The sequence below is a fragment of the Octopus bimaculoides genome, chromosome 25 (genome assembly GCF_046866305.1).
Source record: "Octopus bimaculoides isolate indiv1 chromosome 25, ASM4686630v1, whole genome shotgun sequence".
Lineage (NCBI taxonomy): Eukaryota > Metazoa > Mollusca > Cephalopoda > Octopoda > Octopodidae > Octopus > Octopus bimaculoides.
The window spans coordinates 7,938,474-7,953,473 of NC_142952.1; the positions used below are offsets into that span (position 1 = coordinate 7,938,474).

The window sequence follows — 15,000 nt, forward strand, 5'->3', positions numbered from 1 at the left end:
TAATAAATAAATTTAGTATCATATCATATATTATATATATTTTAATTGTCTAGCATTGGATTAAAATTTACAAATACTATAATGTATTTATCTTAAGTATAAATCTATATTAGTATATTTATAATTTAATTAAAGTTATAAAGTTATAAATAAATTAAATTATTTTATTTTATTTCATCTGAAATGGTTATTTCATTTAAGATCATTTAAATTATGTTTAATAATAATAACAATAACATACAAATAGATTTATAATAGACTCTATAGTGATTAGAAACATTTATAGTGTCATATTACATATTTCCGGTTCTGTTTTTTTTTTCGAATGCATGAATGTATAACTTTATAAACAATGATGTTATTTTCCTCTGAAAATCTAAGTAAATTTCTGTTTTGTTACTTATTTCTTTATTTATAATGACTGTAGTGGAGGCGCAATGACCCAGTGGTTAGGGCAACGGACTCACGGTAGTAGGATCGCGTTTTCGATTCCCAGACCGTGCAGTGTGAGTGTTTATTGAGCAAAAACACCTAAAGCTCCACGAGGCTCCGGCAGGGGATGGTGGAGAACCCTGCTGTACTCTTTATCTCACTCTTTCTTCCTATTTCTGTTGTACCTGTATTTGAAAGGGCCAGCCTTGTCACACTATGCGTCACGCTGAATCTCCCCGAGAACTACGTTAAGGGTACACGTGTCTGTGGAGTGCTCAGTCACTTTCACGTAAATTTCACGAGTAGGCTGTTCCGTTGATCGACTCAACTGGAACCCTCGTCGTCGTAACCGACGGAGTGCCAACCAACCAACCAACTATAATGACTATATTAGTACATAAACGAAGATTATGATAATTTTTATAGATAGTTATATATATATATATATATATATATATATGCGAGTAAAAATAAATACAAAAAGGGGGGGTTGTATGATTGTGTATAGAGGAATATATTATTTTGTTTAAAAGAGTTCCAACACTGTCTGTTTTTTATGTTTTATTTATATTCCTGCAGAACCAATGTGGGGTATAGAATATGGAATATACAATATATAATATAATATACAATATATAATATAAAATAAAATAAATATATATATATGCATATACTTATATTTGTCATAGACGTTATAATACTTTGTAAACTGTGTATATCCTTTTCTTCTCTTCTTTCAAAATTATATACCCATAAAAATTATAAAGATATTCATTTACTGTATTTCTCTTTCGAATATCATAATACGTTCATATGCGGATAGAACACTTTAGATAATATAGTCCTACATGCAGCTAAGACAAGGGATGGTCACAGCTAGAATCTCTTTGATCGAAAGTCTGTTCACGATGATAAATCGTAGTATTAATCTTTACTTTTCGAGGCGGTGAACAGGCAGAATCGCCAACATCCAGGGAAAATGCTTTGCAGCATTTCGTCCGTCTTTACACTCTGAGTTCAAATGCCGCCGGGGTCGTTGAAAATAAATACCAGTTGAACACTTGGTCGATCAAACCGACCTAGCCCCTTCCCGGAAATTTCTGGCCTTGATCAAAAATTCGAAACCAATATTATTCTTTACCGTTTTAACGGCAACCTTGTGGTTCCATCGAAATGGTACGTCTCCGGATGGATTCAAATTTCGTCACTGGAAATATATGTCACTACTGAGTCTCGAACTCAGCACATATATTCTTGAGAACATAATATATTGCCTCATTTCATATGAGGTATATAATCGTAGAAACTACTGTAAAAATGGGTCCAGTTTCTTTTGTTATTGAATACTTTCCTTCTTTCAATCGTTATATTTAACCTGTGAAGGTTTTACGTCTATCATTTCTGTGCTGCAAATGTAGTTGGGAAACTAGCGGCGTAAAACAAACTCATCATGGAGAAAATATGCTTTTGCTGACGTGTTGCATTATTTAGAATATATTTGTCGCTATAAGTCAATCACTGACAACCGATATATCAGTATATAATTTTGTATTTATAAAATTTTAAAATGAGAATGGCTATAAATCTTGTTACGAAACAAAACTGAACGGCAACCAACTGTGCGATCTTATAAAAATGTGACAATCACCTTCATTTTGTAGATGGAACATAAATAACATCCTGCGGCTTTTAGATATAATAGAATTTGACCACTTTCTCTGAATTCCAGATATTACGAAAATGGCTTCCTTATTAGGTAATTTTCTGCTACACTCTTCTTCATAAATATTGACAATTAGTATTAACTTGAAATATCGCAAACCCTGTTCCTTATAAGTCCACTTTTTAAATCAACCATCAACAAATATCTTCTCTTGCTGTTTTGTGAAATTTAATATTTTCTCTTTCTATTTTGTCAAATTTATTGTGCCAGGCCTCTGCGGGTTTTTAGTTCTAGCTTCATCTATCGCTGACATTATATAGGTGCAAGTATGACTGAGAGGTTAAGAAGCTCGTTTGGCAACCGCATGATTTCTAGTTCAGTTCTACCGCACGGCACCTTGAGCAAGTATCCTCTACAATAATCTCTGGCCGTTGATTAATGCTGAACCACTTATAGCCATTATTAACTAGGCTGCTACAATACCACCTTTGTTTTGGTTTCAGTTCAACCCGGAGTTTTAGCGGTAGACCAACCTGAGCACTTATAGTACACACGTGTTACATTACGTCATCCAACGGAATCTTTTAAATGGACTTTATCTGCAAAATCTTGAAGGTGTCAGACTTGTTTATAGTTTTCCTGAACCATTCTTTTCAAAAATATTTGGCAAAATTCCAGGACACGGTTAACTGCGATAAAACTACATGGATGATACTCCACATCAATGATACTCCACATCAATGATACTCCACATCGATGATACTCCACCTGCATTTATTTATTATAATTATCGCAGCATTTGTGGAGTAAACATTTAAATTTTCCGGTTTGATGTTTGGCACAGGCGAACTGGCAAGCTGTTTGGCACAGACGAGCACGCCAGACAAAATGCTTAGTATCATGTCTTCCGACTTCACGTTCTGAGTTCAATTTGCACACATCGACTTTGTCTTTCATCCTTTTGGGATCGATAAAATAAATACCAGTTGAACCGGGGGAAGAAATTCTGATTGACTAGCCTCTCCTCTCTAAACTTCAGGCCTTGCGCCTTTAGTACAATAGAATATATAAGAAACTGCAGAGCAATCCTTTCAATCTTGCTGCTTGTTTAGTACGATTGTAATCGAGACTTCATACATTTTTGACCAGCGAATATATATTGGATTATTCTAACTCCAACATAATTGATAATGAACGTCTGCTTGTGTTGGGAATCTGCAATTACCTTGTTGTTTCCTGGAACCTTCTGGAAAACGGCAAAGCAATTATTCTTTCGTTTATAATGCATGATGGCACAGACAATGAAGAATACACTTCCTGACACTTTTCTATGCATTGTTCGGAATTGGTAACATATTCCGGGAAAACATTGATTAAACGCGTTCACGAATGTAGCACATATTTCAGGAAAATAGTGAACGTCGTAGAGGGTCGTCTGTTGAAAATAACATGCTTCCCGTGTCATCATCAAGAGTAGTGTTGTATAAAAAGAAAAACAACAACGACTGTATTGTATGTAACTTTTATGTTATTTCTTTCACTTGTTTAAAATCACAGGATTGCGGACACGCTGGGGTAACACATTGAAGGGACCAAGTGTATTCAAAGCAAGCTTTTTTAATCACGTATTCATTCTTCAAATTATGTCTAAGTCTTCAATATTACGTTGGAAAATGGAACATTCAAATCAAAATCTTTTCTATCTGACAGAAAAAGCTGCGTTTTGATAATTTTGTAAACGTAGTCTGTTTTACTATTCTTAGCCATTGCTGTTCCAGGAACCCTCTGTTATGACAAATATTCTGAAGGAACTCTCTACTCATTGTATTTAATAAAATACAAGAAATCCTGTGTCTTTTTTTTTATTGTTTTGTCCATTTATATTTATCTATTTATTTATTCAGTATTCGACTAAACGAAATATTCAAAATGAAAAAGAACTCAAGCACGAGCATTCCTTCTTCATGTTACAGCGGAAAATTCTGAAGACATGTATGACGAAACAATAACAAATGAAAACGATGCAAGGATTTTGGTTCCTGTTGAAGATCTCGTCCCGCAGACGCCATTCAACCCGGAGATTTATTCAGAGGAGGAAATGCTGAAGAAATCAAAAGACTTCTACCAAACAATGAATGCCAGAAGAAGTTGTCGATTTATCTCTTCAAAGCCTGTACCCATCGAAATTATCAACAACCTTATTCTTACTGCAGGTTCGACCACCGTTTCTTTTATATATTTTTTCTAATACGTTCTTTCTTTAAAAAAAAACCCATAAAGTATATATTATGAAAGGCGTACGCATAGCTTTGAGGTTAAGAAGCTCTCGTTGCAACCATATGGTTTCAGGTTCAGTCCCACTGCGCCGCAACTTGGATGCTCAGAGCCGACCAATACCTTGTGTGTTAATTTTGAAGACGGATAGTGTGTGGAAGCTTATCGAATGTATGTTAGTGCATGTATGAGTGTATGTGCATGTGTGTGTGTGTGTGTGTGTGTGTGTGTGTGTGTGTGTGTGTGTGTGTGTGTGTGTGTGTCTGTGTTTGTGTGTGTGTGTGTGTGTGTGTGTGTGTGTGCGCGCGCGTAATGCTGATAACAAGGCAAGATAAGATATAAATAATGTTGAGAACAAGACAAGTTAGAAAATAAATAATGTTGATAGCAAGACAAGTTTGGAAATAACGTTGATAACAAAACGAGTTTTAAAAAAATAACAGTACTGAATAATGTTTATAACAAATAAGTTCGGAAACATATAATGTTGACAACAAGGCAGGTTCGGGAATAAAAATGCTGAATAAAAGACAAGTTCAGAAATAAATAATGTTGACAATAAGACACGTGAGATGACAGAACTTGAAAAGTAAATAATTTCTGAATGGATCAAGTGACATTCCTAAGAACCACAATAGTGAAAACAAAAATTACAAAATAATCTACAAGGTAAATCCTGCTCTTAAATCCATCATAAATGAAAACGAACTAAAAGTCACATTATTAAATGGAGTATAGTATGCTGCTGTTACTACAGTTTAAATCAAAATATGTGGTACAAAACTGAGAAATAGAGTGACAAATCCTAATAAACGACCAACATGGCAAGGAAAAACCAAGAAACAATTTGATACTCAAAGGAGCTCGATATATTCTTTGTTGTCCTGTTAGCAGTGATTTCTTTAAGTAAGCTCCTGAATGAAACAAATGATGGGGACAGCAATTATTCATCTCAATATGGATGACTTGAAACGGTTGTAAGAACTGATTAACGAACTGTAAGCGTTCCTACACACACTTAAACAATTTAGTGATGACATCAAAATGGAATTTGGGATTGACGAATGTATCAAGGTTACATTTACCCAGGGAAAAGCCCCCGAGAAAGAAAAATCGGTTAGGAGTTGGGGTTAATACAATCTCAACTCCCAGTGAAGGCCTGAGACTTTCTGTTTACATTCAACAAACAAATGAACGGACGTTAAATATCAGCAACGAAAAACACAAACATTTGCTGCCGAGAAATATTTCTAGAAGTATCAGTACCCAAAGGAAACGTGTCCCCAACGGACGAGGCAAAACAAAAAATAGCTAAACATATCAACTTCAAATATATTAAGAAGGAATTGGAGCAAAGGCAACTGCATGGCAAATACCCGGGTAGGATTGGGGACCCTGATGAATACCCGGGTAGAATCGGGGACCTTTATTGATCAATGGCTGATATGCAAGGGTCTCAAACCAAAATGTGAGGGATATATCATTGCTGCTCGCGACCAGTCCACTCCAGCTAGGAATAACCAGATTAATGTCCTAAAACATGGAAGCGACCATTTGTACCGTATATGCAGAGACCATCCAAAGACAATCGACCACATAATTTCTGGATGCAGCATTCCTGCAGCCATTACACCCAACGATGTACCCACTTCAGCTTACGCCTACCCCGATACACGTCTGACCATACATTCATCCACACACTCTGTTTACTATACATGAATCCCTTCTCCATTCTTCTCCATATATCTCCCACTGCACCTAGTTCACACTCCACCCGTACATATACTCTCTTCAGCTTACATGTACGCTTGTGACCACTCCCATCACAAAACTATATCTATACTCACAGACTAATCCGGAGAAACAGTCAATTTCAACAAAGCAATTACTGTCTTTAATAATGAGTCTCGAAAGAAATATATAAAATTAATATTGAAACAAATTCTCATGGACGCTCTCTTATATATGATTTTCAAGGGAAATAAAAATCTTTGTTAATCAGTTATGATGTGGAATTAAACGCAATGATTTGCTTCCAGCTAGCTTCAGAATAATTCTATAAATATATTACATATAAATTTTGTATATTAATTTCGCTTTTCTGCACCCATTCAGATAGTTTTTGGTTTTCTTTACGTAGATATGCTTGAAGAATAATACAACAACAATTGAAACAAACAGAATTTGATCTAGAGAAAACTTCTTACATACTTAAGAAAGGTAGGCGCGCCCACACATACATACATCTGTATAGATGAGCGTGTATGTGTGCTCGTGAGCACTAGTGAGCACGCACGTTCGTACGTTGTAAATGTGAAGGTATGCTGTGTGGTGTGTGTATGCATATATATATATATATATATATATATATATATATATATATATATATATATATATATATGTATGTATATATATATATGTATGTATATATATATATATATATATATATATATATATATATATATATATATATATATATATATACAGAGGCACACACATAGATATATGTATATAAAACATATTTACATATATATCTATATATATATATATATATATATATATATATACATACATATAATATATATACTTATATACTTATAAATATATATATATATATATATATATATATTTATATATATATATATATATTTATATATATATATATATATTTATATATATATATATATATTTATATATATATATATATATTTATATATATATATATATATATTTATATATATATATATATATATTTATATATATATATATATATTTATATATATATATATATATATATATATATATGTATGTATATATATATATATATATATATATATATATATATATATATATATATATATATATATACTTATACACTTATACATAAACAGACAAGCCTAAAGATAGCTAAATAGATAAGTAGACAGCTAGCTATAATACAAATATAATTAAATATATATTTGTGTGTGTGTGTACGTGTATGTGTATATATGTATATATATATATATATATATATATATATATATATATATATATATATATATATATATATATATATATGTATGTGCGTTTGTATTTGCGTTTGTGTATGCGTGTATACATAAGGGATTAATAATAATTCCTTATTAGACATCTGTAAACTCTTTCATCATTTTTTTATTGAATCGTTTATTTATCCGCTAAGTGGATTTACTGATGTGTATATACATATACATGTATGTATTTATATAAGTATGTATGTATGTATGTATGTATGTGCGACTGGTTGTGTGCTTGTGTTTGAGTATATGTATGCGTGTATGCATGCATGTATGTATTTCAGTATTCATGCACGTATATGCGTTTTGATTCTAACAGCAATGAATATTATCTATAAATGAATATTTGTTTATTTAAAAGAAGATGCAATTTCCTAATATCAAATATAATAAAATGTCCATAATTCCTTCAATATGACTCCATAATTTCCTGAAATATTCAACGTAAAATTCTCATAAACGATAACGAAATTGGAAATTAAACTTTGCAACATATTATTATTTCAAATATCTTTTGTTTCTTCTCGGTTAGACAAAAAGGAGTGTTAATATGCTTCTTCGTATATGAGTTTTCAGTTAATTAGCAACTATCATACGATATTGTCTTGATATGCGAATTTATTGCAATATGGCGGCATTCATTAGACAACGACCATGCTAACGAACGAATTTTAAGAGCTTCTTTTATTCTTTTACTCTTTATCTTGTTACTTGTTTCAGTCGTTTGAATGTGGTCATAATGGAACACTGCTTCGAAATGTTTTTGCCGAACAATTTGACGTCAGGACTTATATTAAAGCCTAGAACTTATTCTATATGTGTGGTTTGCATATGTATATCCTATCCTGTCCTGTTTACCTGTCCTATTGCTTTTACATATATATATGTATGTATGTTTGTATGTGTGTGTATGTATGTATGTGTGAGTGTTTGGGTGCGTTCAGGTAGACGTAGTTGCATTTCACAACTACAGGTTAGTATGTGTGCAGTTATAATTAAGAACTCATATACATGTGCAATGAAGTTTATCAGTGATATGAGGCGCACATATGAACTATTTATAATGGGAGTGCATGAGTGTATGAGCTTGTGTGTGTATCTATCAGACAGCAGCTGACAGACCAAATTTAACTGACAGAGTATTTAATATGAAACTTAGTGTTCTCTTGCATGATATTTTGGAGAAGAATGTTTAGGGAGAGGTTGTAAGGTACAGTACCTCTGGACTATAGAGTTTCAAATCCGTTGACTACCCAATTGTCATACGTTGTTCATATCCAAAAAAGATACAGAACATTATGATAAATTTACTTATGCAGAACTTCCAAATCCACAAACACATCAAATTCTGTTTCAACAGGTCACCAAAAGCATATACACACACACATACATGTACACATATACATATATATATATATGTATATATATATATATATATATATATATATATATATATATATATATATATATATATATATATATATATATATATATATATATATATATATATATATATATATATATATATATATATATATATATATATTATATAGATATATATATATATACATATATAGTGAATCCAAACATGAACAAACAAGAAAAAAACAACAACGCAAGGACGTGGAAGTACAGTGTTATTGGACCCTCAGGATTTCACGTTTTGAGCGGAGCTCTTCATGAGAAAAATAAAAAAATTCCAAAGAAGGGAAGACGGAGAAAGAAAGTCGCCAACGATACACACACGATCATATATATATATATATATATATATATATATATATATATATATATATATATATATATATATATATATATATATATATATATATATATATATATATATATATATATATAGGTGCGTGAGTATGATAATATGTATATGTATAATTGAAAAATAATACTATTCAAACATTAATTGGGAAACCAATTATTACATATATATGAAGTATACTGTATTTTCAATTAGGGCTACTTGTCACTTTAAAATTGAATTTCGGAACATATGAAAACCTTTGAGAGTTATGTTAAATTATCTACAAATTTAAGTACACTCGGCCTATTTTTACGTGTGAATCAGCGCAAAATATAGCAGCGCACTTTTTTCTATGAACTAATTGGCTATTTTACTTGTCCTATTAAAAATATTGGTTCAGTTTTTTTAAACCCTATTTCAGCCTATTACATTTTGTATTGATCTTTGCACCATTTCGAATATGAGGTCACCAATAACGTTTCGAATGTCGATAAAATACGGATTAATCCCTTGGACTAGTAGAATACACCGAACGTCGAGGGATTTGTTTCGAGCCGTTTGTTCAGCTTGATACTTGTGATTGTAAACGTGTCTAAGATGAGTAACGAACATGTGGTACATGCTGCCACGTCATAATTGTGCACGTCCTTCTGTTGTCTGTTATTGTTAATATTATTGTTCGTTTATTTGAATTGACTATATATATATATATATATATATATATATATATATATATAAATATATATATATATATATATATATATATATATATATATATATATATATATATATATATATATATATATATATATATATACATATATATATGTATATATGTATATATATACATATATACAGAAACATTTCCCTTGTATAGATACATTTAACAGATGATATCTATGATCATATAGTCAGATGAATTATTATCTTAATAGTAAATCACTTACAAAGACGCCAGGGCATTTATTACTTGACACCATGCATCATATTACTTTCTTCTCTATGTCTTTATTGGCAGGGACTTCTCCCAGCGGAGCGCATACTCAGCCTTGGACCTACGCAGTTATATCAAACCAGCAACTCAAAGCAGAAATACGTAAAGTCATAGAGACTGAAGAAGAAATGAATTATAGACGGAGGATGGGAAAAACTTGGGTGTATGATGTACAAACTAGAACCCAGACTACATGGGTGAAACCATATCTGGAAGAAGCGCCATACATCATTGTTATTTTAAAGAAGGTAAAAAAAAATATTCTATTGTATCGAATTGTGGTTTTTATTTCTTAATAAAAATATACTTTTTCCAATTTAAAATGTACATAAATATTATTTAATGCTAAAGTTATTGCAGGGAAGTTGTGATTTATGGCATTGTGTGTATATGCGTATATGTAAACATGCATGCATGTATGCATAAATACACACACACACATACATATATAATACACATATAATACATACATAACATATGTAAGTATATATATATATATATATATATATATATATGTATGTATATATATATATATATATATATATATATATATATATATATATATGCATATATATGTATATATCTATGTATATATACATATATATATCGGGAGAGAGAGGGGGAGCACTGGGAGAGACAGAGAGTGAAATGCGGGGGAAAATATCAAGATGAGAACAAATCAGTTTAAGATACAAAACATTTTAAAGGTTAATGGGCACAGGCGTGGCTGTGTGATAAGAAGCTTGCTTCCAAACCACATGGCTCCATGTTCTGTTCCACTGCATGGCAATCAGGGCAGACCTAATCCATTTAAATGTCTTTTTTGTATTAAATGAAGATATTTTACTTTCTTTCCCTCCCAAGGCTTTCTTTCATACTGTATCGTGTCTTATCCTTCACTCGCCCCAGGACGCTTGGGTGTCTCTGCAAGTGTCTGTAACCAAGATTCAGATTAAAAGTAAAAATAATGACAATAATAATAATTGTAATCTGCGGGGATAAATTATTTGAATTTGATAGTTGTAGTACTCCTATGATATCTCATTAAAAGTGAAACTGTTTTGTTTCAGGTGTATGGAATTGGTGAAAATAATAAGAAGATCAACTATTATTACAACGAGATTAGTGCCAGTATATCTGTTGGAATAATGCTGGCAGCAATTCAGGTAATTCCGTAAGTTATAACTAGTAACCGTAGAGCAAAGCATAAAAGTTACACATTTTTATTAAACTTCCTTATAACACTTGCAAAAAAATCAATAAAATAAATTCGTTCCAAAGATGTGTACATATATCACAAATTGATTTTCGGTTTGGAAATATAGTTACCAGGTAAGTGGTTAGAGCTGAGACTGCATGTTGAAACTAAAACGATTGCCGCTTGAGAGACGTATTAGTCATTCATAAACACGCAAAGAGTGCTAACTTCACAATTATTGTTTAGTGCCAAAATTTTTGTCGTACCAAACGTGTGTTTTTGAATGACTACGTGGCAATGAAAATTTTGGCTCGAAATAATAAATATTTAAATGAAGTTAACAGTGTGTGTGTGTGTGTGTGTAATTTTGAATGTCTATTGTATCTCCCACTTCACAATCCTTGGTTTTCCTGGTTTTTGTTCATAAAGCAACACGATCTTTTGGACGAATATCGTAATGACTTGTAAAATATGAAATCCAAGGCTAGTACCCAGTATTACTATTGGAATATAATAAACAGAAAGATAACAATTGTGTCTGACCTGAAATAGTGAAAGCACAAATTTCAGAAGCTTGTAAAACGTTCGAAAAGATATAAAACGATTTGAAGAACGCTCGGAAAGATATAGAACGATTTGAAGAACGCTCGGAAAGATATAGAATGATTTGAAGAACGCTCGGAAAGATATAGAATGATAAGATACGCTGGCCATTAGAAAATATATGGTTTTGCAGAAGTTCGGTAGTTCTAGCGATAATCATATCATTCTTCGTAGTGCGTAAGCATCTGGATCGGAAGGAAAATGGTTCTACCATCGGCATAATATATCTGATAATAATAATAAAGGTAGAAATCAGTTGCTTCTTAAATCTATCAAGGGTGTATCCATCGTAAACCTATATGGAAATAACCAAACCGTTGTCAAGGCGTAGGCCAACACCATGAGATGCGTATCTATATCTCAATATGCCTAATATAAATAAACCCAGAAAGATCACGAACGTCAAAACTAACATATGACCCCCCCATAAATACATACATACATACATACACACACACATATATATATATATATATATATATACATACATATATATATATATATATATATATATATATATATATATATATATATATATATATATATATATATATATATATATATATATATATATATATATATATATATGTATATATATAGTTCTGCTAAAAAAAATACTTCGGGAAATGAGAAATCTGACCTGTAGCACAAGTGACTTCTGTTGATCACAGAATTTTGGGTCGAAATTTTGGGGTCGAAACCTGCAAGAGCAAACCGAACTATTCGACCACGCAGTCATACAAGCAGCGCTTGCTTATATGTGTACATCTATTTTCTCAATAAATCACTTTGACTTTTCCACTTCACCTCATTTGCGTAGCCTCTTTAAAATATTTCGCTTCTCGTATTCGATTGTGAAAAAATTGTGACGTTTTTAATTTCATTCTGATTTTCAGAACGCTGGTCTTGTTACAGTAACCACAACGCCACTAAATGCTGGTCCTACACTTCGACAGATGCTTCAGCGTCCAATTAATGAGAAAGTGCTTATATTGCTACCCATTGGATACGCAGCTAAAGACGCAACAGTGCCTGATTTGGAGCGCTACCCGATTGAAAGTATCATGAAATTGTATGATTAAAGTAAATCATGGCAGATGGATTTTGTGTCCGTCAAGAAAGCTTCTTCGTGATCATTTTACCATTTCATTGTTTGTTTTTTAATAGTAATGATGATGGAGGAAGAGAAAACATTTATATTACACTATTAATGCTGTTTCTGAATGTCGCTCCAATTTAATAACGTGATACTCATCTCTATAAATGATCAGATTATATATATATACATACATACATACATACATACATACATACATATATATGTATATATATATATATATATATATATATATATATATATATATATATATAAAATTATCTAAAATTATAATACAGGGTATCTAAGAGATACCGCCACGCTGAAAAATACCAGTCAAATCCTGTGGTTTTAGAGTCAGGATTTGACTGCTATTTTTTAGCGTGGCGGTATCTCTTAGATACCCTGTATTATAATTTTAAATAATTATTACCTTTGATGGTTTTTATTCCCATGCTGGCCACTTGATAAGATGAATATTTTAAATATCGATCTTATCCTTATTTATATAAATATATATATATATATATATATATATATATATATATATATATATATATATATATATATATATATTTATTTATGTATGTATGTATATGTTTGAATGTGGTGTGTGCCAGAGGGTTTGCAAATCCAATGGGGGTCTTAAAAGACATGTTAGGATCCACAATGAGCAGAACTTACTTGCAGGTATTGGTAGTGCAAATCAGAGGTGCAATCTGTGTGGGTGTTTTTTCAAAACACTGTCTGGTTTAAAAAGCCACATCAGACGCCATGAAAGGGCTAAGGTGTAGGTGCAGGAGGTGGTCAAACTCTGTTTAAGAAGTAGACAACCACCATATGTATGTATATATGTAAGAAGGGAATCTTAACTACTGTTATTCTTATAGAACTTACCGAAGAAAGAATACTAGAACCATTCTACTACAGATTAGGAAAGATATCTAATGTTGCTATTCGGCAAAGTAATTCGTGAAAAGATCCCCTTCGAATTATCTTCCCCAAGCAAGTAAGAACAAATTTTTAAATCCTACAAAAGTATCAAAGATACTCAAAAATATATTTAAGCAGCTCTACTTTGTTACATGATTTATCTACTACAGAGTGGCTTCCAGTTAAATATACAACATACAAGTTATTACAAAACTCATTTAGGATCTTTGATCAAATGACCATGGAGAATAGATTGAATTATAAAGAGTACCGAACTCAAATTCCTTTTTATATTCTTTCTTTCTTTTCTTTTCTTTAACTTGTTTCAGTCATTTGACTGCGGCCATGCTGGAGCACTGCCTTTAGTCCAGCAAATCGACTCCAGAGCTTTTTCCGTGTAAGCCTAGTACTTATTCTATCCGTGCCTTTTGCCGAACCGCTAAGTTACGGGGACGTAAACACACCAGCATCGGTTGTCAAGCGATGTTGGGTGGGGAGACAAACACGGACACACAAACATACACACACGCACACGCACACACACACACACACACACACACACACACATATATATATATATATATACATATACGAAGAGCTTCTTCCAGTCTCCGTCTACCAAATCCACACACAAGGCTTTGATCGGCCCGAGTCTATAGTAGAAGACACTTGCCCAAGGTGCCACGCAGTGGGACTGAACCCATGACCGTACAGCCACTCCTGCGCCGGACTTTATTTTCCTAATTTATGAATGCTGTACTAATATTAAATATGTGTTCATGCAAAACATGGAATTACACACAGAATATGGGATTTGACTGTACAAGTGTAAAAGAATGTACATTTTCAAAGGAATTTGGACACTTTTTATTTTCAGTGATGATCGTACCCTCCCCTCTTTTCTTATCTTTCACATCTTACTTCCTAAAATTTACATCTTGAAAGGTAACCTAGACCCTCTGAAAAAATGTGTTTATTTACAAATATGTAGATAGGTATAAAATGAGAAGGAA

At 32.0% G+C, this 15,000-nt stretch overlaps 1 protein-coding gene across 1 annotated transcript in view; it reads left to right on the top strand.

Moving 5' to 3' along the window:
- LOC106878694 (iodotyrosine deiodinase) overlaps positions 1-13,102 on the top strand; it is an 18,524-nt gene extending 5,422 nt beyond the window's left edge. The window contains exons 2-5 of the mRNA XM_014927980.3: positions 4,069-4,308; positions 10,182-10,405; positions 11,228-11,323; positions 12,855-13,102. Coding sequence (XP_014783466.1) covers positions 4,069-4,308; positions 10,182-10,405; positions 11,228-11,323; positions 12,855-13,040 — 746 coding nt within the window. The 3' untranslated portion in view covers positions 13,041-13,102. The remainder of the gene's footprint in view (positions 1-4,068; positions 4,309-10,181; positions 10,406-11,227; positions 11,324-12,854) is intronic.
- The last annotated feature ends 1,898 nt before the right edge of the window (positions 13,103-15,000 follow it).